Consider the following 21,759-nt stretch of genomic DNA (forward strand, 5'->3'; position numbering starts at 1 on the left):
CGAAAATCCGGTTACTGAAATCTGGTTCTATAAATTACGCATCCTATAGTTATAACCACGCCCTTCCTACTAAATTCCGACCATTTTTTACTTTCGACTTTCATCGTTAAAAGGAAAAATCGACTGCCCTGCTGCTAAATTGAACGAGTTAGCTTCGGTGAAGTCCTGTTCTTTCTTTTTCATGAACAGATCATTACAGCCTGTTCAGCCGGTTTTGCGTGCCGATAATACGACCCCTAACCCTGCAGATTAGTATTACCGCAGACGAGGTGTAGGCAGATGTAGGAATGGATCTCACACCCAATGTATTTTGCTGTACGTCGGTTTTGGGGCGCTAGCGCCCCATTATCTTTCGGTGTCAACACCTAACTTTACGATTAAACACGATTTCTGAGTATTATTAGCACAAAGAAAATATTTTGTACTCCATACGCATTACGTATATTTAATATGATATGGCGGGAACAAAAAAAAGCGGTGCTTCGGTTTAAATGTTGAATATGACATTTATAAAGTCTTCTTTCAATTATCGAAAAAATTACTTACTCTATATGCATCGTTAACGGACAGTTTAGTAATGTTAATTTTTACGACTTTCTAATGTATACGTTTTTATAATTTGCTTATATTATTTCGATATAATATGCATATTTTATTATAGCTTTTTTCTTACATTGCGATCTAATAATACATTAACGTAATTTTTAATACACTTGGTTTTTTTTATAATTACACTAGAGCTGCTCATGGCGTATCAAAATTTTAAAGAATGCACGTTACACTTGTAGAACTTAAAAAACAATATTCCCGGCATTCTGACGAATTTGTCCCGAATGAACTTGCATATGTATCGATAATACTATTAAAATATCCTTACGGAGTTACATTAGTTAGTTCAATTGTAACCATTTTTTAGTGGTTGATGTTTTCGTCCGCTCCACTATATGTATATGTACATCTGTAACGTGAGTCTCGTCGTCGTCTAACCGGATTTACAGCAACTTGTTCCCCATTCGATCAAGTGTGTCTGAAAAACGAGAATCAATGTCAGCGAATTCGGCGTGGTGGTGCATCGCTGAGCGATGTTGTCGCGCTCTCTTTAGCGATTCCCTTACCTGCGGCACACCTGTATTCCATGTCCGACCAGGTGATCTTCTCCTGGGAGAAGCAGTAAACGCCGAGCCGTCCACCTTTCAGTGTCGCATCGTGCAAATCGCCGGAATCAGCGATAAGATTAGCACCTTGATACAGCTGGAATCGAATCAATCCGCTGCTAAGCGGTCTGTGCATCAGCTGCCATCGGTACGTAGTGCGTGGCTTCCATCCAACTTTCTTCGGATCTTGCCAGAGTACTTTCGTTTGGTTCGGAACGGACTCGCGGTGCCAAAGGCTGTTCCTGAGATGTGTGCCGGGACCAGTGTTCGAATCGACCAGCTTCAAAACGATTCCGGCATCTGCCGTGGCCGGGAACGGTTTGTTTTCCCAATACTGCTGAGCACCCCGTTTCCAAGATACCACGTAGAATTTACGGTTGCTCTGGTAGGCGAAAATGAAACCGACGAAATCGTCGTCGGAATCGTCGTTAATGTAGAAAGTGCCGTCGAAGTCCACGCTGCTCAACACGTCCGGCCCTGTCGAGTTGAAACACCATGCATCAATAACATTTTCATTGAACGCGACCTTGCCCAAGACTTTTCGACAGATCCTTACCTATAGCGAGTCCGGGATCGCTGTTCAATAGTTGTTGAATCTCGGCACCTTCGTTGGTTATCTTCCACTCGGGATCGTTCTGGGACGATCCGACAGGATCTAGAGCGACCGTCACGTACTTTCGGAAGTCCGTCCTCGAGATCATGCTATTGTTCGGACAATTGTCCTTTGCATCGACTACGCTGTCGTTGTCGAAGTCGTTCAAGCATGCGTCGCCCCTATCGTCGCCTAAAAATCGTAAGTAACGTTGAATTAGAGTATTACAACCCCGAAATGGCTTGAAGGTTTTGAGTCCTACGAGTTCCAACTTACGAATTGTATGCAGTTGATCCGGATTGTAGATGTAAGGACAATTGTCCTCGTCGTTCGGCACTCCATCGTTGTCTATGTCATCGTCGCATGCGTTCCCTATCCCGTCGTGATCGTCGTCGGTCTGTCCCGCATTGGGTACGTCCGGACAGTTGTCCAAGTCGTCCTGAACTCCGTCTTGGTCCCTGTCGTTGTCGTTATCGCAAACGTCTCCTACTCCGTCACCGTCTTTGTCCGCCTGATTCGGATTAGCAATCCTGGGGCAATTGTCGCATACGTCGCCGATCTTGTCGTTGTCGAAGTCTTTTTGATCTGGGTTCACCTTGAGCGGACAGTTGTCGACTTTGTTCGGAATGCCTGCAAAACATCCGTTGTAATCAATCATTATATTTAAATTTGAGTCGAAATTCGAAGTTTTAATCATTATATTGAAGTCTCAATTCAAATTCAACTCTCAGCAACCCAATTTAAATCGAAATTCAACTTTCAATCATTATATTTAAATCTCAATACAAACTCAACTTTCAATTCTAATTATGAAAGTGATCTACGTGAAAAATTGAAAATTATTTCAAACTAAATGAAATAATGAGTTCGTTTACCGTCGTTGTCGATGTCGTCGTCACAAGCGTCGCCGATTCCGTCATTGTCCGTGTCTTCCTGCTTTGGATTTTTCACCGTTGGACAATTGTCGCAGACATCGCCGATTTTGTCTTGGTCCTGGTCCTTCTGGTCGGGGTTGGGCTTCAACGGACAATTGTCACTGGCATTCGGCTTGCCGTCGTTGTCGGCGTCTGGATCGCATGCATCACCTATTCCATCCCCATCGGCGTCTTCCTGCCCGCTGTTCGGTACTGTCGGGCAATTATCCGCGCGACACTCCGGTAAACTGCAGCAGAGCTTCTGGTCCGGTATCCCATCGTTGTCGCTGTCCACACCGCATTCGAATCCATCTCCCGCCCATCCGGCGACGCACTGTGGTGCCGAGAAATTAGATTTCTTATGACTAGACAGCGGATGTTTATGCAAAATATATATCTTATCATATTGTATTTAAATTACACCTGTTCAATTTTGCCATAAATACATATAATACGCTGTCTACGTACGACTAGACTGCGGATCTCGATGCAAAATAAAAATTGTCTATCTGAATTGCAACAAACTGGAGTGAAATACAAAATGATTTTCTTTCTTAATATGTTCGATAGATTGAAAGTAATATAATAGTACATCTAAATTGTTCTAATGTTTTCACTGCTTCCAATTACACCTACTCATTTCTCTCAGAAATGCATTAAATCCGCTGTCCACTTATGACTTCACAGTTTACGGAAAGAAGGAAAAGTTTTTCCTTGACGAAACCAGTTTACCTTGCACGTGTATGATCCAGAACCTATGTGCGCGCACGTGGCGTTGGCTTTACAAACGGTAATGTTGTCAGGGCAAAGATTGCCGTCGGGTTTGCAGCCGTTCGTTTTGTCACCAACGAAGCCCGGTAGACACGAACCGCACTCGTGGGAGCCCTAAAAACAAATCGAAAGGAAAGGAAGGTGCAGGAGTGAACAACCTGTTGGAAAACAACCGATAATCAGCACCTGCGTGTTGATACACTGGACAAATTGACCGCAGCCTCCGTTGTCAATACGACACTCGTTGATGTCCTTGCAGACCTGCTTGTATTTCTTGGCATGTTCCAGATCGGATCCTTCGACGCTTGACCCGTTGAATCCCTTAGGACAGGCTTCGCATCTGTACCCGGGATTCAGGTTCTCGCATTTCACTCCGGGGAAGCAAGGCTTTGCCACCTTGCATATGTCTACGTCGACACACGACGATGAACCGCTACCGGGACAGCCCGGCAGACAGGGATTCTTCGCGCAGGGAGTATTCGACTGAACGCACCGATACCCGTCGCCGATGTATCCGGCCGCACAACGTCCGCACTTTGGCCCCTGCACCGTGTTGTGGCAGTATTCTCCCGGCAGACAGGGTGACTTGTATTCGCAGGTTAGCAGCACCGGTATATCTAGGCCAAACGATTAAGATTAGGGCTTGCAATGGCGCAGGATCCTGCGTTATTTTTTGGTCTCACATTTGTTAAACAGGTGATGCGAAATCTCGGAAATTTTGCCGGACTATGCGTGTAATCAAAATTGCGCGAATGACGACAAGCAAGAACTATTCGACCGAGAGTGGAGAGACTGGAGAGCTTTTTTCACTACAGGATACAACAATTAATAGTCTCCGCTTTTTACGATCATATTGTAAAAGTTCTACAAATTTTGTTTTATAATCTAACCATTTCTGTGATTTCAGTTTAATTAGAGCTATACATATTAAACAATTTTTACCTAAACTTCCTTAGCTTCATTAATAATTAGGAAACGAAGCTTTAACCAACATTTGGATACAGGAAAGAATTCTTCTGATTAACTTCAGCAATTATTATATTATTACACACATATGTATATGTATGTATATATTTCAAATATAGTTTGTATTCGAAAACTTTTTGCTCACCGGTCTCTTCAGTGTTGCTGCAAGCTGCACAGCTGTTGATCAAATGTCGAAGGTATCTCACCTCCGCTTTCTGAAAAGGAAAACATCAATTGGGAAAATTGTTTTTCTTAAAACGCGTAAGGAAGTCGGGGAGGAAGATTGCTCTCACGCTCGACTGTAGCTCCTTCCACACTCTTCTGGTGGCGCTGATAAGATCGTCAATGGCACCCACTATGTAATTCTCTGTCAGATTCACGCCTGAAAGTTTCGAAATGAAAAATTTAATACAACAAATTAGCACGTCCTCGTGGATGAAAAATGTTTCGAGCGATCTCGGTCACCTTTTCCTCTGGGAATTCTGGTAGTTCGTGCCCTTATCCCTCTCTTATAAAATAGCTCCGCCAGATCGATGGAATCCAGCTGCCGTCCGTTGCCGTTCGGAGGTACCCAATTGCGATCCGCATTGTTGTCTAATTCGTTACCATCGAGCATGGTCGAGATTTGGTTGTCCTGGTCTGAAATTACCGTTTAGCAAACGCATTCGAAGATAAACGGTAAATATGCATTCGAAGAATGTAACAGTATACATACACTCCTCGTTCATAAATCGCTGAACACTTACTTACCTTCAACAAAATGGTAATTAAAGAATGGAAGCTTCCAGCTTCATCTAATTATTTTATTTTCATTATATGTAGCTACTGTACAACAATATTTTAATGCAAAATTATGTATATACGTAGACTGTTTGGAGAAATGTTGGAAGAAAAGGGATTCAGAAATTGTGTAATAATATTATTTGAAATTGAAGTATAATATTAATATTAAGATATTAATAACATAATATTAAATTGAAGAAATTGTGTATAATATTCTAGAAGTCAAATTGGAAACAATTACCCCACTTAAATTTGAAAAATTTGAAAATATAAGAATAACAATTAAAATTTAGAAAATATAGGATATTTTGGTCAGATTTGATTTACTGTGTTATATACATATAAGAAACACCGTTTCCTTGCAAACAATTCTTGAACATAAGCATTTTATTTTGCAGAAAGATAGAATTCGTTACCTTCGTCGAGTATAACATTGGAATCAACGAAACTGGCGACCAGGATCGCCGCGAGAATTAACCCTCGCATTTTCAATCTCCCTTCGATCCTTGTGCGATATCTGTATGAAAGTGTGTATGTACGTCTTCGTTTGTCCCAATTGGGTCATCAACTGATACGCAGAGATCTTCGGACACCCTTATATACCGATTCTACGATTACTTATCGCGTGCAGGGCCGTGCGATAAATTTTCTCAGTATGACTCAAGTCTTCGTACCGCCCGCGCCCCTTCGAAAGTCTGTTTACTGCTATGTATCTCGTTTTATAACTTACGCATCAAATACTTATAACGCGCTTCCTACTATGTTTCGACCTTTTTTTACTTTCGGCTTTCATCGTTAAAAAGAAAAATCGACTTTTCGATTTTTTCGAGCTTCGGTGAAGCCCTGTTGTTTCCTTTCCGGTAATAGATCATTACTGCCCGTTCAGCGTGCCGATAATACGATCGCTATCCGTGCATATTAGTATTACTCTGAGTATAATTCTAACTTTGAATTTCATTCAAAGAGTCCTGGTTCTCTTCTGACCTGTTTAAACATGCGATTTTTCAACACAGATCCGTTGTTAAGTTCATCAATTCGTTTGGATCATGATGGAAAACATACTACAACCTCGATACTGCTCCTCTTCTTAAGTAAACATAGAAAAACATGATAGAGTAAAAAATCATTGAATTGATTTTCGCTATGGGTTTCGGGAAGCGTGAATCGTTCATTCCGAGAATTAAGGGTAATGTGCAGAGTATAAATGAAAAAAGTTTATTTGAAATCATCCCCTTGCGTAAAGATTTTGAATTATTGAATTTTACAAATTATATTTTCATTTTGCTGCTTATACCGCCCCCTTTCGATGCCGCCTCTCTGTATCATAGCACGGCCCTGATCGCGAGTAAATACAGTTTTGAAAATAGTATTTGCCAAATACATACTCATAAGGACATTTGTGTAATTACTGAAATCCCGTTTTATCTAAATGCACGACATTGTATTGACCAAGATTAATTTAAACATATCAATCGAGCAATCCTCATTAATTAGAAATCGTCTATTCCGAATATTGATTAAAATTAATTTAGAATTAATATTCATTTATTAATATTATATTATTATATTTTTATTTTAATATGATATTAATATTTAATATTAAATATACATGTCAATATATTGAATATAAATTAATAAGCTGAGAATAATGTAACAGTATTCCTAAATTCTTCTAATGTTTTTACTGTTTTAAATCACACCCACTCATCTTTGTCGTAAATCCATAAAATCTGCTTTCTGTTTATCAAAGTTTCCCGGAAAACTCTGTTAGCGTTCCTTGTAGCATTTCTCGGTATAGAATGTTTTCGCTACACTCTACAAATCAGTTATGTATACAAAATGTATACGATGTGTATATTGCGAAGTTGTGTATGTTATCGATCATACCTGCCTCCATATAACTCATTAACACAACATCGAATGAAAGAAAAATCAATTTACTTAAATTATCGTCCCGGATCGGTGCGAATTGATCCAATTCGAACCGGATTCGAAAAAAGATCGAAATTACTCGACTGAATCACTCCTCAACACGTGTCCGGATCCAACTGTTCAAATTGAACAAGCTCGGATGTCTCCGTACGTAATTATGATTCGAGGGGATCAGAAGGGGATTATTGATCTTTCTTTGATTATTCATCGCTGTAGTCTGCAAAATTAACAAATATTGTGATAGGCATAAAATTATACATATTAGAAAATATTGTACATCTTACAATTAGAAACTGTTGACACGGTTTCGATATAAAACAATAAGTTAGAAGGTAAGTAAAGACTTATGTAGCGGATTGTCGTGTTCGAATCAGTGATAAGATATTGTGTGCTTTAATTGGTACATGGATCTACAGGAAATACATAGATGTGATAGGCAACTCAAGCGATTTGATTTTTTTAGATCCCATTGTTGGAATGAATAGTTGGATTTTTAACACGTTGCATTAAGTCCTACCTTTATTATATCAAAAGTGTTTATCGCAATTGAATCTGCACGAACGAACCATTCCGTTATTATCGATAATGACAAATACAACAAACAAACCACTTGGCGCAAAAAATTAACTTTCTTCAATTGAAGTCCGATTCACGACTTTTATAACAGTTGTTTACAGTAGTAAGTATATTTTGTGAAATTAGTTTCAATAATATCTAATTACCGAATGTTTATAAAACTGGTATACCTGTACGATTTCAATACGAAATGCATATGCATTTTCTTCGAATGTTTGGGGATTTTCAATTTTTTTAAACATGTTTGCCTAGTCTGAAAAGTCTGAAACATTTTCAGACATGTGTCCTATTAGGTAGAATGTTCATGAATTTTTTCGTAATTGCTTATCGAGCATACCCAACCAGCACACATCGTCTCATAGATGTCTGTTTCATGTCGTCGTCCCGTCTGAACGTCTATGTCCCAAAGATACGTCTTTTAGTCGCCAAAAAGATATCTTTATGGAGACGTTGTTTTCACAGCAGAGGGTGAACGTCTTTCAGCTGTCTCATTTCAGTCGTAAATGCAACGTCTCCATAAAGGATATCTTTTTGGCGACTGAGAGACATTTTCCGGAGACGTTGTTTTTCCTACGCCGCCGGTAAAGAGTGGGGTGGAGTAGGGGGATACAGCTTCTAAGGAAGAACTTTTTTCTGTGCACTTTTTCGAAAAAAGAGCTCTGCATGCTAATCCGCAATAATACAGAGAGTATTTCAACGCAAAGAGCATTTGGAAAAAGTGTACAGAAAAAAAGTTCTTCCATAAAAATGTACACTTTTGTTGTTTACAAAGTTCCAAGAGCCAAATCCAAAAAAGGGCTCTGTACGGGACCCCGCAATAATGCAGAGAATATTTCAACACAAAGAGCATAAAAAAATATTGCTTCTTCGCGAAATGCGGCTTACCCGCGTGATCGAAAAAATCAAGCTGTTTCATATATTCTCTGTCAGTGTCTTTCCTGCGAGAAACATATCTGCTTCTCTGTCTTCGTAGTTCACCCCGAGTGGCGCTGTTGAAGTTACTATTTTTGGTCCGGCGCACATGGTCGACACCGGTCGACACCAGGTTTAGAGAAGTGTCTAATTGTATTAGTGTATTGTAATAGTGATAATTTATCCGACGAGTGTATATTTACAAAAGTAAGTACTTCCATTGCTGTTATTTGTTACCGTTAGTGTTTTTTGCTGATGCCCTTCCGCTATATTCGAAGTTTACTATGGGGTTGGCAAGAAAGTCAAAGAAAGTACTTTCGGTATTGTAAGGGGGTAGACTGCTTTTTCTAGGATTGCAAGGGTGCGGGATTGCAATTGATTGCAATCCTGGAAACGAGTCTACCGCCCTAATGTGTAAATAAGTGTGAAGTCAAAAAATGAACAAAAATTGGTCATATTTCCATTCCTTCATTCTATTTGCTATTTTTCTAAATATATTCTTTAATTAAATATATTTACGTCGTAATTACATATATGTTTAAATTAGTCTCTAAATTTTACCATACTTTTCAATTCTTAGAATATATACACACAAATGGAGATGCCTACAAATACATGGACCGTTGTCCAATTTTTGGCGGACGGAACGGTAGAAGCGGTGCCAAATAGTTGGCTGGAAGGCGACAAATGTTATTGGCCACCGGTACACAAATCAAAATTGAGCAACGCAATCCAACAATGTGAACTGCCTCAACCTTCGTGGGAGCACTTTTCTGTAAAGATCTTCAAAAACAGTACCTTTGGTAAGTTAAAGTAGTTACACACCATACATGTATAATTAAAATAATAATTATATAATGCTTCTAGACGGCTACACGAAGGCTAGAAGAAAAGCAAAGGAGGCCGAAGAGACCAATGACTTGTTTAATAAATACACTTAAAATAGCTGACGTTTATCTTTCATTTTCATTAAATTAACAGAATGTGATATGCTACATAACAATTTTTTATTTTAGGCAGCAGAAGTGCACAATACGGGGGGCACAACAGCTACAACTTTGCCAGGAAAGTCTAGGTATCATTATGACTGACGTGCTGGCATGGCGGTCTGCTATAGCTGATTGGGCCGGAAGGGCAAAAAACCGTTTGCAAATTATCGAACGGCCAGCCTTGTTATATGTAATTATCACCCTTATTTTAATATTATTATTATAATGATTATTCATGTGCAAATTAATAAACAAAGATATTCTTATTCAAGGTGCAGCGGAGAAAGCCAAAGTGGACGGCAGCCGCAAGAAACATGAACAAAGCGAGTGTGACCAAGTGATTTTAATTTCAATATATCTGTGGTTATCAGGAAGAACGCCGCATGTCACATATACTTTCACTTTCGATCGCTAATACTTTGACATAGGAGGTTGGTTAAATTGCATTGTTGTCTGAGCCTTCCAAACGTGTTTCCATGACTTTTTTTCTGGTAAATATGTACAGTAGCGGACAAAAGTGTAAGACCGCTCTAAAGAAGACGATAACTTTTTTAATATTTTACTATACGATTTGAACTTTTTTGGGAAACTAGAGCAATTAGTTTACTAAAGGACGCGAAAAGAAATTTTTTCAAAAATTGCAATTGATCGGAATTGTTGAAAAAATACTAAAAGTTGATTGTTTATTTAAACATATCCTGAAAATTTCGTCAAAATCGGTCGACGTTGCAATGAGCTACAAACGTTTAAAGATGGTAAAAATTGCAGATTTTCGGCAATAAATCGTGAAAATCTGCAATTTCTACCATCTTTAAACGTTTGTAGCTCATTGCAACGTCGACCGATTTTGACGAAATTTTCAGGATATGTTTGATTGACACAGATCTACACAAAACGTGTTTTTTAAATTTTCAATATAGGCCCACATAAAATAATTAAAAAATCAACTTTTAGTATTTTTTCAACAATTCCGATCAATTGCAATTTTTGAAAAAATTTCTTTTCACATCCTTTAGTAAACTAATTGCTCTAGCTTCCCAAAAAAAGTTCAAATCGTATAGTACAATATTAAAAAAGTTATCGTCTTCTTTAGAGCGGTCTTAAACTTTTGTCCGCTACTGTAAATCCTATACTCTAAAGTCTAAAGCTCAATGAATGCATAAACTCGAATTTTTGAAATTGTGACATGCGGCGTTTTTCCTTACAACCACAGACATTATCAGTAATATTTTATTTTCACTTTTATATTTTATTTTAATTTTTATATTTTTTAATTTTAGTATACAGGGTGAGGCGCCAGTAACAGGCCCCCTGAATAAGCATTAATCAGATGTTAGTAGCTTTTTTGTAGATGGACGCGTAAAGGACATGTGAAGGTCAACTTAATTTTTTTAAATGGAATGAGGTATTTTTTAATACATCAATTATGCAGCTGGACATTCATTATAAAAAAGTACTAACCTATGTATGTCGAAAAATTAGTAGTTCAGGGGATATTTCAATTTAAATAACTCTAAAATACCATTACTGTCGTACTAAGACGTTAATGTTTACTTACTTATGTAACGTCTTAGTACGACAGTAATGGTATTTTAGAGTTATTTAAATTGAAATATCTCCTGAACTATTAACTTTTCGACATACATAGGTCCAGCTGCATCATTGATGTATTAAAAAATACCTCATTCCATTTAAAAAAATTAAGTTGACCTTCACATGTCCTTTACGCGTCCACCTGTAAAAAAATAATACACTACATAATGTACCCCTTCAGACCATGCAACTTCTGTATACAAAACTTTTTCGTGCAACGCATACTTTGGAAGTTATTATAGGTGTGCAAGTTGCGTGGACCACCCTGTATACTGATTCTGATGTTTCAACTGTATATTTTATTCAATTTTTATATTTTAATTTAAGTGTATTAATTTTAATGTTTTAAGTGCGTGATATTGTATTTTAATTTTAATACTTTATTTCTAATATATTAATTCTAATGTTTTAAGTGCGTGATATTTTATTCTGAATGTAGTATTTTATTTTACGCATACTTTGGAAGTTATTTATTGGTGTGCAAGTTGCGTGGACCACCCTGTATACTGATTCTGATGTTTCAACTGTATATTTTATTTCAATTTTTATATTTTAATTTAAGTGTATTAATTTTAATGTTTTAAGTGCGTGATATTGTATTTTAATTTTAATACTTTATTTCTAATATATTAATTCTAATGTTTTAAGTGCGTGATATTTTATTCTGAATGTAGTATTTTATTTTACGCATACTTTGGAAGTTATTTATTGGTGTGCAAGTTGCGTGGACCACCCTATATACTGATTCTGATGTTTCAACTGTATATTTCATTTCAATTTTTATATTTTAATTTAAGTATATTAATTTTAATGTTTTAAGTGCGTGATATTGTATTTTAATTTTAATACTTTATTTCTAATATATATTAGAATTTAATATATTAATTTTAATGTTTTATATATATTATTTTATATATATTTTTATTTTATAAATAGTACATATATTATTATAATAAACTATTTGTTCGTTTACTTTAAACTATTATCGTAAATTGATTTTTCCCTCCCACTCCCTTTTCGCATAAATACGTCTCTCTAACAAGCTCAAGAGACTTCTGAAAGTCGCCTAAAAGATGCCCGACAGAGTCGTGGAACATGTCTCTACAATGCCTGAAACACGACTAACAGTCATTCTCAAGACCACTTTAAGACAGGCAACTTTGTAACAAACGACCTTCCGGAGCCCTTGTAGAGACTTTCCGGAGACATTCGCAGACATCTTTCAGACATTTGAATGTCTAGCGGCAGACATCTTTCTGCTATCTTTGAGCTGTATCTGTGCTGGTTGGGTATGGTTTGACTAAAAATCAATTTGGTTTGGAGACCCTTTGAACCATCTTATACAGCTGTTTCTTAAAAATCAACAAGGACAATTATTTAAAACATTCAAAACATATTTCAGTATACACCATTAAACCCGGTTATTAAAAAATAATTTTAGATTATTCTTTAGATTACAAGTTATAGCAAAATGTGCACCGCGCCGGAAATCGAGTGCGCTACCGCCATATTGTGACTCATGCGTAGTGGTGGAGAACTATCGATGGTTATCGATAGTTCTCACTATCGAAAACTATCGATGTTTTACTTTTACAAATATTGCTAAAATCCGATAAAACTAATAAAAGATCAAACTTGAAAAATGTTTTTTATTCTAAACTAACCAACAATATAAAAATTCATTAGATAAGCATCAATGGCGATAGTTCTCCACCACTACTACCAGAGAGTATATTAGCAGAGACAGAGAGGATATGAGAGTGCTCACTGCTTCGACTGCCTATTTATGCGAAATTAGAGAAGCTCCTCCAAGAGTTACATGACTTTACCCAAATTCCTCGATTAGTCTCGCCCATCTGGTTTCGTCAAGGATCTCTGTGGAAACCTCTTGTTTCCCTACTTATTCTAAGCCTAAACTATCGTGCCCGAATAAAGAATATATGTATATGAAATACGCGGCTTTCACCTAAACGTTATGCTTTATATTCAATTTTCCCTCTCAGCGCCATTAATCGAACCTATATTGCGGTAACGCTATCGTAACTATGTTCGCGTGATCAACGGGTCACGCTACACCCCATTTCACCAAACATTTTACTTCACTGATGCTGAATTCGCCGCGCATGCGCTAGAAACCCCATTCAATACCTCATCACGAAGATTTTAGCGTCAATTTCGCAAAATTTGTCAATTTTAAAAATGAAAAATCTGACACTTTCCCGCCAGTAATAGTTTCCCAGTTCCTCGCTACTTTCTCTACAATATAGATATATATACGTTAGTGGTTTTCGTCGCACATGCGCGTGGAAAGCGCACAATATCTCATATCTCATTACTACGTCAGTCTACGTCTACCCACGTCTACCGCCGTCTACGTCACGTTAAACGCGAGCAGCCATTTTTCTTGTGTATCTGGCAATTATGACTTCACCTTCGGTGGAATTGAGTTCGTATCGTGATCAACATTTTAAGGTTTGTTTCTACATTCCAACAACGTTTTATATTGTGGTTCTATAATATTGTAAATGCATTTTTCTACATTTCAGATATCGTGTACTTACACTCCGCGAAAAAACGATAGGACACCCCTAGATTTCTAAATATTGTTTTTCAATACCAATGATATGTATGTACAAAGATTTTGTATACAGATCTGTATTGAGTATCCTCTGTTTAGTAACATACGAAGTAACTGCTATTATTTACGATATTGCTTTAGGAGTTATATCTGTTTACATGAAAAACTAGTGCATCAGAACGATAGGACATGGTGAAGAAGAATAAGGAATTAATTTTATAAACAGGTGTTTTATTAGAATTTTAATAATATGTACATTTTCCTCTTTTTTTATCACTTCTAACAGTCTTTTAGATAAACTTTTATACAGTTTTTGTTATGTATACTCTGGAAATATAGTTCCAATTTTCAGAGGACACTCTATACAGATCTATATACAAAATCTTTGTACACATCATTAGTATTGAGAAACATTAGAAATCTAGAGGTGTCCCATCGCTTTGTCGCAGAGTGTACTGCTTGATCTATAGGTTAATGTACTAGCTCATTACCAATTATGCTCTTTTTTGTTGTCAGGGATCGAGAGCCGAACAAGACAGATTATTAAGGAATTCTACCACATTGTATGTTGGCAATTTATCCTTTTATACTACCGAGGAACAAATCCTCGAGTTGTTTTCAAAATGCGGCGACATTAGACGGATTATCATGGGTTTAGACAAGTATAAGAAGACACCATGCGGTTTCTGCTTTGTTGAATATTATCAAAGAGCAGACTCTGAATGCTGTATGCGGTATATCAATGGTACGCGTTTGGACGATAGAATAATTAGAACAGATTGGGACGCAGGCTTCATCGAAGGTAGACAATACGGAAGAGGAAAGACTGGTGGCCAAGTAAGTGATATCACCGATAAGCTATAAGGATAGACTTATCATCCAATGTATTTTTGCGGCCCCCTTTTGTGGGGTCACCCCATTACCATTTTCATTTCGCCTATTTGCATGCAAATGAAACGATCCAGCACATGAAAAACGATTCAGAACAGAAATAGACTTATTTATATATTTATGGCATAAACTCGTCTAAATCGCATGAAATGAAAATGGTAATGGAGTTACGTGGCCCCCTAATAGTGGGCTGCAAAAATACATTGGATGATAGGTCTATCCTTATATCTAGTTGATGGTAATATTATTTCATAGGACGCGATTATATACATCTTGAAAAATAATGAATATTATATTTCCATAGGTAAGAGACGAGTACAGGTCAGACTTTGACAGCGGAAGAGGAGGATTCGGTAAAATAATGCAACAGAAAGTGACTCCAGTCGCCGACGGGTGCTTCGGACGATGAATTGGAATTGCAAGCACATTCTGGTTCGAGATTTTGTACGTGTACATAAATTACAATAGTATTTGGTCTATCACATTTACAAATACAAATTGCATAAATTTAGGCTTTGATTTTAAGAGTTGTAAATATATACGAGAGAGTTAAGTACATATTCGTGACACGGGTACAAATTATTGTCTCACGAATTATGGAGCTACAAGATGCTAATTCTTATTTTTTATCGAATCCTAGCAAGTACTCTATTAAGACGGAATATTTCTTAAATAAATATCATTAATGAACTAGCATCTTTATTATTATCGTTCGTCGTAACATGCATCGGTGAAAATACATAGACAGAATAGTCTTTGTGGAATGGCGTATACATTTTCTAGATATAAAAATGATATAAATATTGCTATCGACTTAAACCTTAGACTATCCAGCAAAGTTTCCTCGGTTTTTTCAGAACAGCTCTTATGGCTTCTACGAAAACTAAGTCCAAGTTTTCACGATGCAACGCAGAACATTCGACGTATTTACAAGCCTTTATTTTCTTCTTCATCTTCTGGCAGTCTTTGAGTGCAATCGTATCTACGTTTTCTGTGTTTCTAAAGTCTCCTTTAGTACCTATTCGTGATACATTGAAAAACAAAAAACAATGAATACCTGAAATGACCATTTCTTTTATATTTAAATGAAGAACAGTTGAACGGTATTTACCGACGAGAACTACAGGCTTGTTTGGACAGAAACACTTAATTTCTGGATGCCATTTGGTCATGACGTTCTCGTAGGAATCGCGAGAGTTTATTGAGAAGCAGATTAAGAAGCAGTCGGTCTGAAAAGAAAATACTATTGGAAATCAACGTCGAAAGAATTTGAAAAAGAAAACCATCAGAGAAATGCACGCTCACATTTGGATAGGACAGTGGCCTAATCCTTTCGTAATCTTCCTGACCGGAGGTGTCCCACAAGGTCATATCGTATTCTTGTCCGTCTACACGTATGCTTCCTGCATAATTATCGAAGCTGTAGGAAAAAGAATATCATCGTTTATAACTGGATCCAACAGATCTGTTCTACGAACAATTGAACTGGTTATCGTAATATGTACAAACATGATACTTACACCGTGGGCACGTATTCCGATGGAAATTCTTTGGTGGTATATGTAATGAGCATACACGTTTTTCCAACCATGCCGTCGCCGATCGTCGTAACTTTGATGGGCCTGTGTCGCGAGGCTGATTTATTGTTCTCTAAACAGTAGAAGGTAGTTTCGGTATTCGGTAATTTCTCCAAAGAGTTCGATTACTTATTCGATGATCGCATCTCGACGTATTTCTCGATCTGCGATACACGCTGCCCGTAATAATTAAATATTTCCCTGATTGTTTCGGGCGACGTATCACGAGTTGAACGGCACGTTTGAAATTTCTATATTTACCCTCATTGTTATTACACATTGCGTACGAGAATAAGGATAGGCTCTAGTGTCGAGAAAATTAGCCGAGTCGAGTCGAGCCGGTTCTCAGCTTCCCGGTCGATTTGATGATGTCCGTTATCAGCAGTAAACGGTGCTAGTTATCTATTTGTCATCCGGCCACCTCCATTGTCCGCTACATTATTCGGCTGTAGGAAAACGAAAGAGATTGATAGCGTCACGATAGCATTGGTATCGAGCGACGTCATTGATATGCGTGCATCAGACTGGCAATGAGATGCGTAGGCATTTGCCAGACGATCGCTCGACTAGAATGGAAGATGATGATGACAATAAGTCCTCGTCGCACGCGTTAACACGCTAAGACTACTAATTATCGTTTGTTTCGTTAAATTTGATCACTTTTTACATGGTAACGTAAAGAGGCCGGTGTTAATCGTTCATTGTTTTAGATCTTTATGCAAAATGACAATTTTCCACCGGAATTGCAACAAACCGGAGTGACATTTTATTTTCACTGTTAACCCTTCGCACTCGGAGCTATTTTAACTCGGAAATGAAAGATTTCTTCCGACCTAAAATATTTTCCTATAATTTTAACATTCCCTATAATTTTTTAACCCTTCGCACTCGCACCAATTTTAAATTTTATGGATATGACATTGGTATAATACCTCATACAATATCTAAATGTTTAGTAATTGATTTTAATTGAGGTTAGTAATTGACCGATGTTCTTAATAATGTAAACAACGTTTTGAATAATGGTACAGCAATTTTTAGTGGCGCCTCTCAGAGTCACCACTCGAGTGCTAAGTATTTATAGTATTAATAAATTCTTCTAATGTTTTCACTGTTTGAAATTGGACCTACTTATTTTTGTCATAAATGCATCGTAATTCATTATAACGTATACGGGGATATAAAACGCTGTTAGGCTGTGCCACTGCAAACGAACGCTTCGTGGCTGATTCACTGTGTTCCACGTCGAGGTAATTATTTGATTAAAACGACGGAATTACATTTCCCAATTTGTGAAGTCAACCGACCCGGCGAAACTGAGATCATCGTACTTTCCTGTGAATGACTTACGCGGCTAGCGACTACCGCTTTTCGAACGATCGGTGTCGTTTCTTCGAAGAAACGGTCAAATTGGCATGGACTGTTCATAACGTTTCCTTCCTTCCTCTTTACTCCTTCCACCTTCTTCCTTCCTTCGCATGGCTCGTAGAATAGATCGGTCGGCCGCGTAATAAACGATACACGAACACCGTAGGTTCACGATAGAAAGAACACGAGAAAATGACTGCGAACTCTACTGCTACGGTGGGTAGTACGGTACGCGTAGGTAGTGCCATTGAGGGTGTGCCATCGTCACATTGACGACGCATCAAATAATTATAATTATAACCACGCCCTTCCTACCGCATTCCGACCATTTTCAACATTTTAATTTGATTTCCGCCCGGACACGTAGCTCGTACGAGCCACGCGATTATTCGTCTTTTCTCGTTAAAAAGAAAAATCGACTTTTCTGCTGATACGTTGAACGTGTCAGCTTCGGCGAAGTCCTGTTCTTTCTTTTTCGGTAACAGATCATTACGACCGCGTACCGATAATACTTATATTTTAGTATTACTCTGGGTGAAATTCGAACTTTGAAGTTTATTCAAGTTCTCTTCCCAGGTATGTTTCAAGTTTAAACATGCAAACAGATTTTTCAACAGATCCGCTGCCAAATTCATGAAATCATGAGTTTCCTTTAACTCTGTAAATTAATATTTTAATTATACTGGGAAACTGGAACAAGTTGCTGCTCTTTTTTAAGTAAAAATAGAAGAAAATGATAGAGGAAAAAATCATGTCATAATACGTGCTAACTTCCTGTGGCATTATTTTTTATGTGGATGCACCCGTCAGGTACAATTGCACTTTATCCTACGTAGAAAAGTACCAACCCAATATCTCGTGAAGTATTGACATTTCGATGACCAAGTTAGTACTTTTATACGTAGGATGATAAAAGGGATCGATTGGTTTAACAAAAAAATTGGGTTGCATTAAAGAACACAGTGCAATTGCACCGGTGCATCCACAAAAAAAAAATGTCATAAGAAGTTAGGACGTATTATGACATAATTTTGTCCTCTTCCATTTTTTTTCTATGTTTACTTAAAAAAGAGTAATGACTTTCACTACTGGCTACTGACGATCGTGTTGTTGCTCGAGCGGTCAGTATGTCTATGTATGCACAGACATTTGTATCTATCTATGTAGGTGCGGCTAAGTTCTGTGACTATAAAAGGCGAATGGCATGTGCGTCACTTGAGGATAAACATTTGTTTGTTTGCGTTTGCACTGGCATCAGGCTTTGATATCTCTCTCTCTCATCTACGTGGACATAGATCGAGTTGCAGGGATAAGAGCGGTAGTGTTCGTAACGGCCTTTTTTTTGTAAACAAGGCAACGTTTTTTATTTATTTTTTATAGAAATACGAAGTAGGCTAGTAAATGTCGCGAATAAAATAGCGATGACATAATATCGAGCGCGTTCGTGAACCTGTTGCGGGAGGCCTTCGGCGCTAGGTAATTAAAAGACGCGAAGCAACGTTTCTTCGTGCGACTCGATTGTTTTACGAGGTTTGATTGCGTAAACGACGGACGATTTTTATTCGCGATGATCACGAACCAACGTTCGTTATGCACGTTATGCACGAAAGACAGGATAAACGAATACCAAACTCCGGCGGTTTGTTATCAATACCTCATCCTGTTTTCTACAGCGTACAGTACGTGGATGGACTTATAGAACGCTCCGAAAATGCTAGTCGCTTTCAACTGTTCTCGAATTTATTAAATGATTCGCAGATGATCGCGCGAACGATCAGATTAGTTTGCCGAACTCGTTCGCATCGACTTGCGGCAATGGCAATGGGAATGATGAGCGGTGACCGATTTTTCTTGCCGATAACGAACGATAAGATTATCAAAACGCGATGCACGACTTCTTATTATCTGTAATTTCAGTAAAACCTCGCGACGATTACCATCGACCGTTCAAGAAGGATCGAGAAACGCGAAAATACGTATTCAACATCCTAATACAAGATTTCTTTTCACGAACTATCAAGTACTTCTAGGAATGAGTTGGCGACAACACGATTTTACACGGTAGTATTAAAACGTTTAATTGCTGATAGATCATGGTGTATGAGACGTTGGTGTTGGCGCTCGAGACGACAGCAATAAAATATTTTCCGTTTACCTTTTCCGTTGCGTCGAAATTCTTGACTCGATCCTTTATACGTGTACAGTATATATAAACACTTTATGAATACGTGCGCGGCACTAGGAGAAAACGAAGAAACGTAACTCGTCGGGAAACTCACCGTGAATTAGGAAGCATTTATCGGAAACAGCGCGTGTGCTCCACGTCTTGCTATAGCTGGCAGAAAAGTTTTCGTTTCACAGACGATTTTGAACGATCGCCGAGCTAATTGAAATTCTGTTAGATTCGCAGAGTGAACGGGGAAAGCAGCGGGGACGCGGTTCGAGCGACGACTACTCCGAGACTACGAAGAAACCTCAATTACGATACGCTACACGCATACGCTATGACGATACTGCCGATGCTGATGCCGACTGCTACGAGCCATGAGGCCACCTGACTTTCGAATTCGATTTTGCCGCCGGAAACGTGTTGCGTTTTCTTCTCTTTCAACGCGAACCCTTCGAGTTCCACTACTCGTTTTATTTTCTCTATTTTTCATTTGTTACAGTTGCCTAGATGACGACGGAATGTCGACTGATCGTGTAAAATAAGGTACATTTGTATTTGATTTCTGATTTTTAAGACTACGTTGGTATTCTTGTCAATAGACAGCGGATCTTTATGCAAAATAAACATTATTGGCAGGTTGAAAATAATATAACAGTATTTTTAAATTCTTCTTTTAAATTCTTTGAATGTTTTCACTGTTTTACATTACATCCACTCATTTTTGTTATAAATGCATCAAATCCGCTGTTTACTTATCAACGACGATATCGTAACGCAACCATATATGATTCAGTGTTTTACCCCGAAATATGTAGTTGCGGTAAGTCGATCGAATCGCTCAGGAAATATATTTCAGGTATGTGTCGTTAACAGCAGAGCCTTTCGACTTTTCTTGTGAATTCATTTTCTGTAGTCCCAATTATCCTCTACAAAATATGCGCAAAGACGATCCGCGTGGAAATGTTAAACCAAATCGAATATGTCGAATGAAAGTCCAAGCGTGTATCCCAAAGATTCGTCACATATAATTCGTGACGCGCATAAATTAAAATTCTAAATTACACTCGGCTCATATTTGGAATGATAAATAGTTTCGTATTTGTAAATAGCATTCTACCGATGACGCAGTTGTTTTAATCAATGACTGCTCGTTTAAACGTTCGCCGATTGTTCGACATGTTTGGAACGTTCTAAATGTGTAAGGTATATTGACAAATTTAACGTTTTGTTTCGTTGGTTGACTCTTTGTTTCTCTCACTCTTTCTTTCACGAACAGTGGATTGTGAACGGCAATGATGGATCACGTTCGCAGCGCGCCTGTCGAAGGCAACCAAGTTTGCACCTATGCATTTCTGTATACTGTGTGCAGAGCTTAGACCATATATACATGTAGACACGGAGACTCCAAGATAACGGAGTATCTGGTGCCCACAAGTCACGTCACAAGATAATTCAAAATACAAGTATATCTTTGCATTATTTCGTAAATATTTGGCAAAATGCGAACTTGTTGCATAAAGAATTGTAAGGAACGACAAAACTGTGATACAACTATTCACAAGTAAGTATTTATACATTGTTCTTACTATTCTTTTTTTTTGTAAGTAAGTTGTGAGGAAATAAATACAGATTTCATATTATCAACATCTACATTAAAATTGAAGCTAATGGCTAAAATTTTTAGCCATATTTAAGATAATAAGAAAGTAAAAATTAGTAGAGTAGAGTAATAAAGTCAAATATATATTACAAGTTTCCATAAATATTTCTACAGAACGAGAGTCCCCTCTCCCCTCTAGGTACACCTTAGCATCGTGGTACTTCTCAACAAACTATAGCACTTTGCCCACATCCGTCATCTGGTAGATGAAATAATCTTGGAACACGGCATGTTATCTGAAACCGGATCTATAAGTATATATAGTCTATGGATAAATCACGGTTAGTGATTGATTATCAGATATAAAATGGCTGGCTAAAGGTTTGTTTCCAC

At 37.8% G+C, this 21,759-nt stretch overlaps 3 protein-coding genes and 1 long non-coding RNA gene across 8 annotated transcripts; 2 read left to right on the forward strand and 2 right to left on the reverse strand.

The window, feature by feature from the left end:
• Positions 1-484: 484 nt before the first annotated feature.
• Positions 485-8,018, reverse strand: LOC143213395 (cartilage oligomeric matrix protein-like). 2 transcript variants are annotated; one of them, XM_076433202.1, is made up of 11 exons: positions 5,597-8,018; positions 4,863-5,036; positions 4,691-4,779; positions 4,543-4,612; positions 3,618-4,048; positions 3,393-3,545; positions 2,622-2,994; positions 2,023-2,376; positions 1,711-1,938; positions 1,116-1,631; positions 488-1,027 (listed from the first exon to the last, which is right to left on the reverse strand). In XM_076433202.1, the coding sequence occupies exons 1-11, from the start codon at positions 5,664-5,666 to the stop codon at positions 993-995; spliced, it is 2,493 nt and encodes an 830-aa protein (XP_076289317.1). In that variant the 5' UTR covers positions 5,667-8,018; the 3' UTR covers positions 488-992. The 2 variants fall into 2 exon arrangements, with proteins under 2 accessions (XP_076289316.1, XP_076289317.1); XM_076433201.1 differs by having other exon boundaries at positions 485-1,027; positions 1,711-2,376.
• A 302-nt stretch (positions 8,019-8,320) lies between these two features.
• LOC143213409 (uncharacterized) lies at positions 8,321-12,313 on the forward strand. Its single transcript, XR_013009967.1, has 4 exons — positions 8,321-8,807; positions 9,181-9,403; positions 9,468-9,779; positions 9,862-12,313. It is a non-coding gene; the product is annotated as an uncharacterized LOC143213409 (long non-coding RNA).
• A 1,033-nt stretch (positions 12,314-13,346) lies between these two features.
• Positions 13,347-20,639, forward strand: Cbp20 (cap binding protein 20). 3 transcript variants are annotated; one of them, XM_076433227.1, is made up of 4 exons: positions 13,347-13,654; positions 14,277-14,597; positions 14,956-15,095; positions 15,509-20,639. In XM_076433227.1, the coding sequence occupies exons 1-3, from the start codon at positions 13,604-13,606 to the stop codon at positions 15,058-15,060; spliced, it is 477 nt and encodes a 158-aa protein (XP_076289342.1). In that variant the 5' UTR covers positions 13,347-13,603; the 3' UTR covers positions 15,061-15,095; positions 15,509-20,639. The 3 variants fall into 3 exon arrangements, with proteins under 3 accessions (XP_076289342.1, XP_076289343.1, XP_076289341.1); XM_076433228.1 differs by having other exon boundaries at positions 20,007-20,639; XM_076433226.1 differs by having other exon boundaries at positions 13,351-13,654; positions 19,999-20,639.
• LOC143213406 (ras-like GTP-binding protein RhoL) lies at positions 14,925-16,656 on the reverse strand. 2 transcript variants are annotated; one of them, XM_076433224.1, is made up of 5 exons: positions 16,516-16,656; positions 16,172-16,301; positions 15,957-16,071; positions 15,763-15,880; positions 14,925-15,669 (listed from the first exon to the last, which is right to left on the reverse strand). In XM_076433224.1, exons 2-5 carry the CDS (start codon positions 16,240-16,242, stop codon positions 15,473-15,475), a joined length of 501 nt encoding a protein of 166 aa, XP_076289339.1. In that variant the 5' UTR covers positions 16,243-16,301; positions 16,516-16,656; the 3' UTR covers positions 14,925-15,472. The 2 variants fall into 2 exon arrangements, with proteins under 2 accessions (XP_076289339.1, XP_076289338.1); XM_076433223.1 differs by having other exon boundaries at positions 16,490-16,630.
• Positions 20,640-21,759: the final 1,120 nt, after the last annotated feature.

This window comes from Lasioglossum baleicum, chromosome 11, assembly GCF_051020765.1.
Source record: "Lasioglossum baleicum chromosome 11, iyLasBale1, whole genome shotgun sequence".
NCBI lineage: Eukaryota > Metazoa > Arthropoda > Insecta > Hymenoptera > Halictidae > Lasioglossum > Lasioglossum baleicum.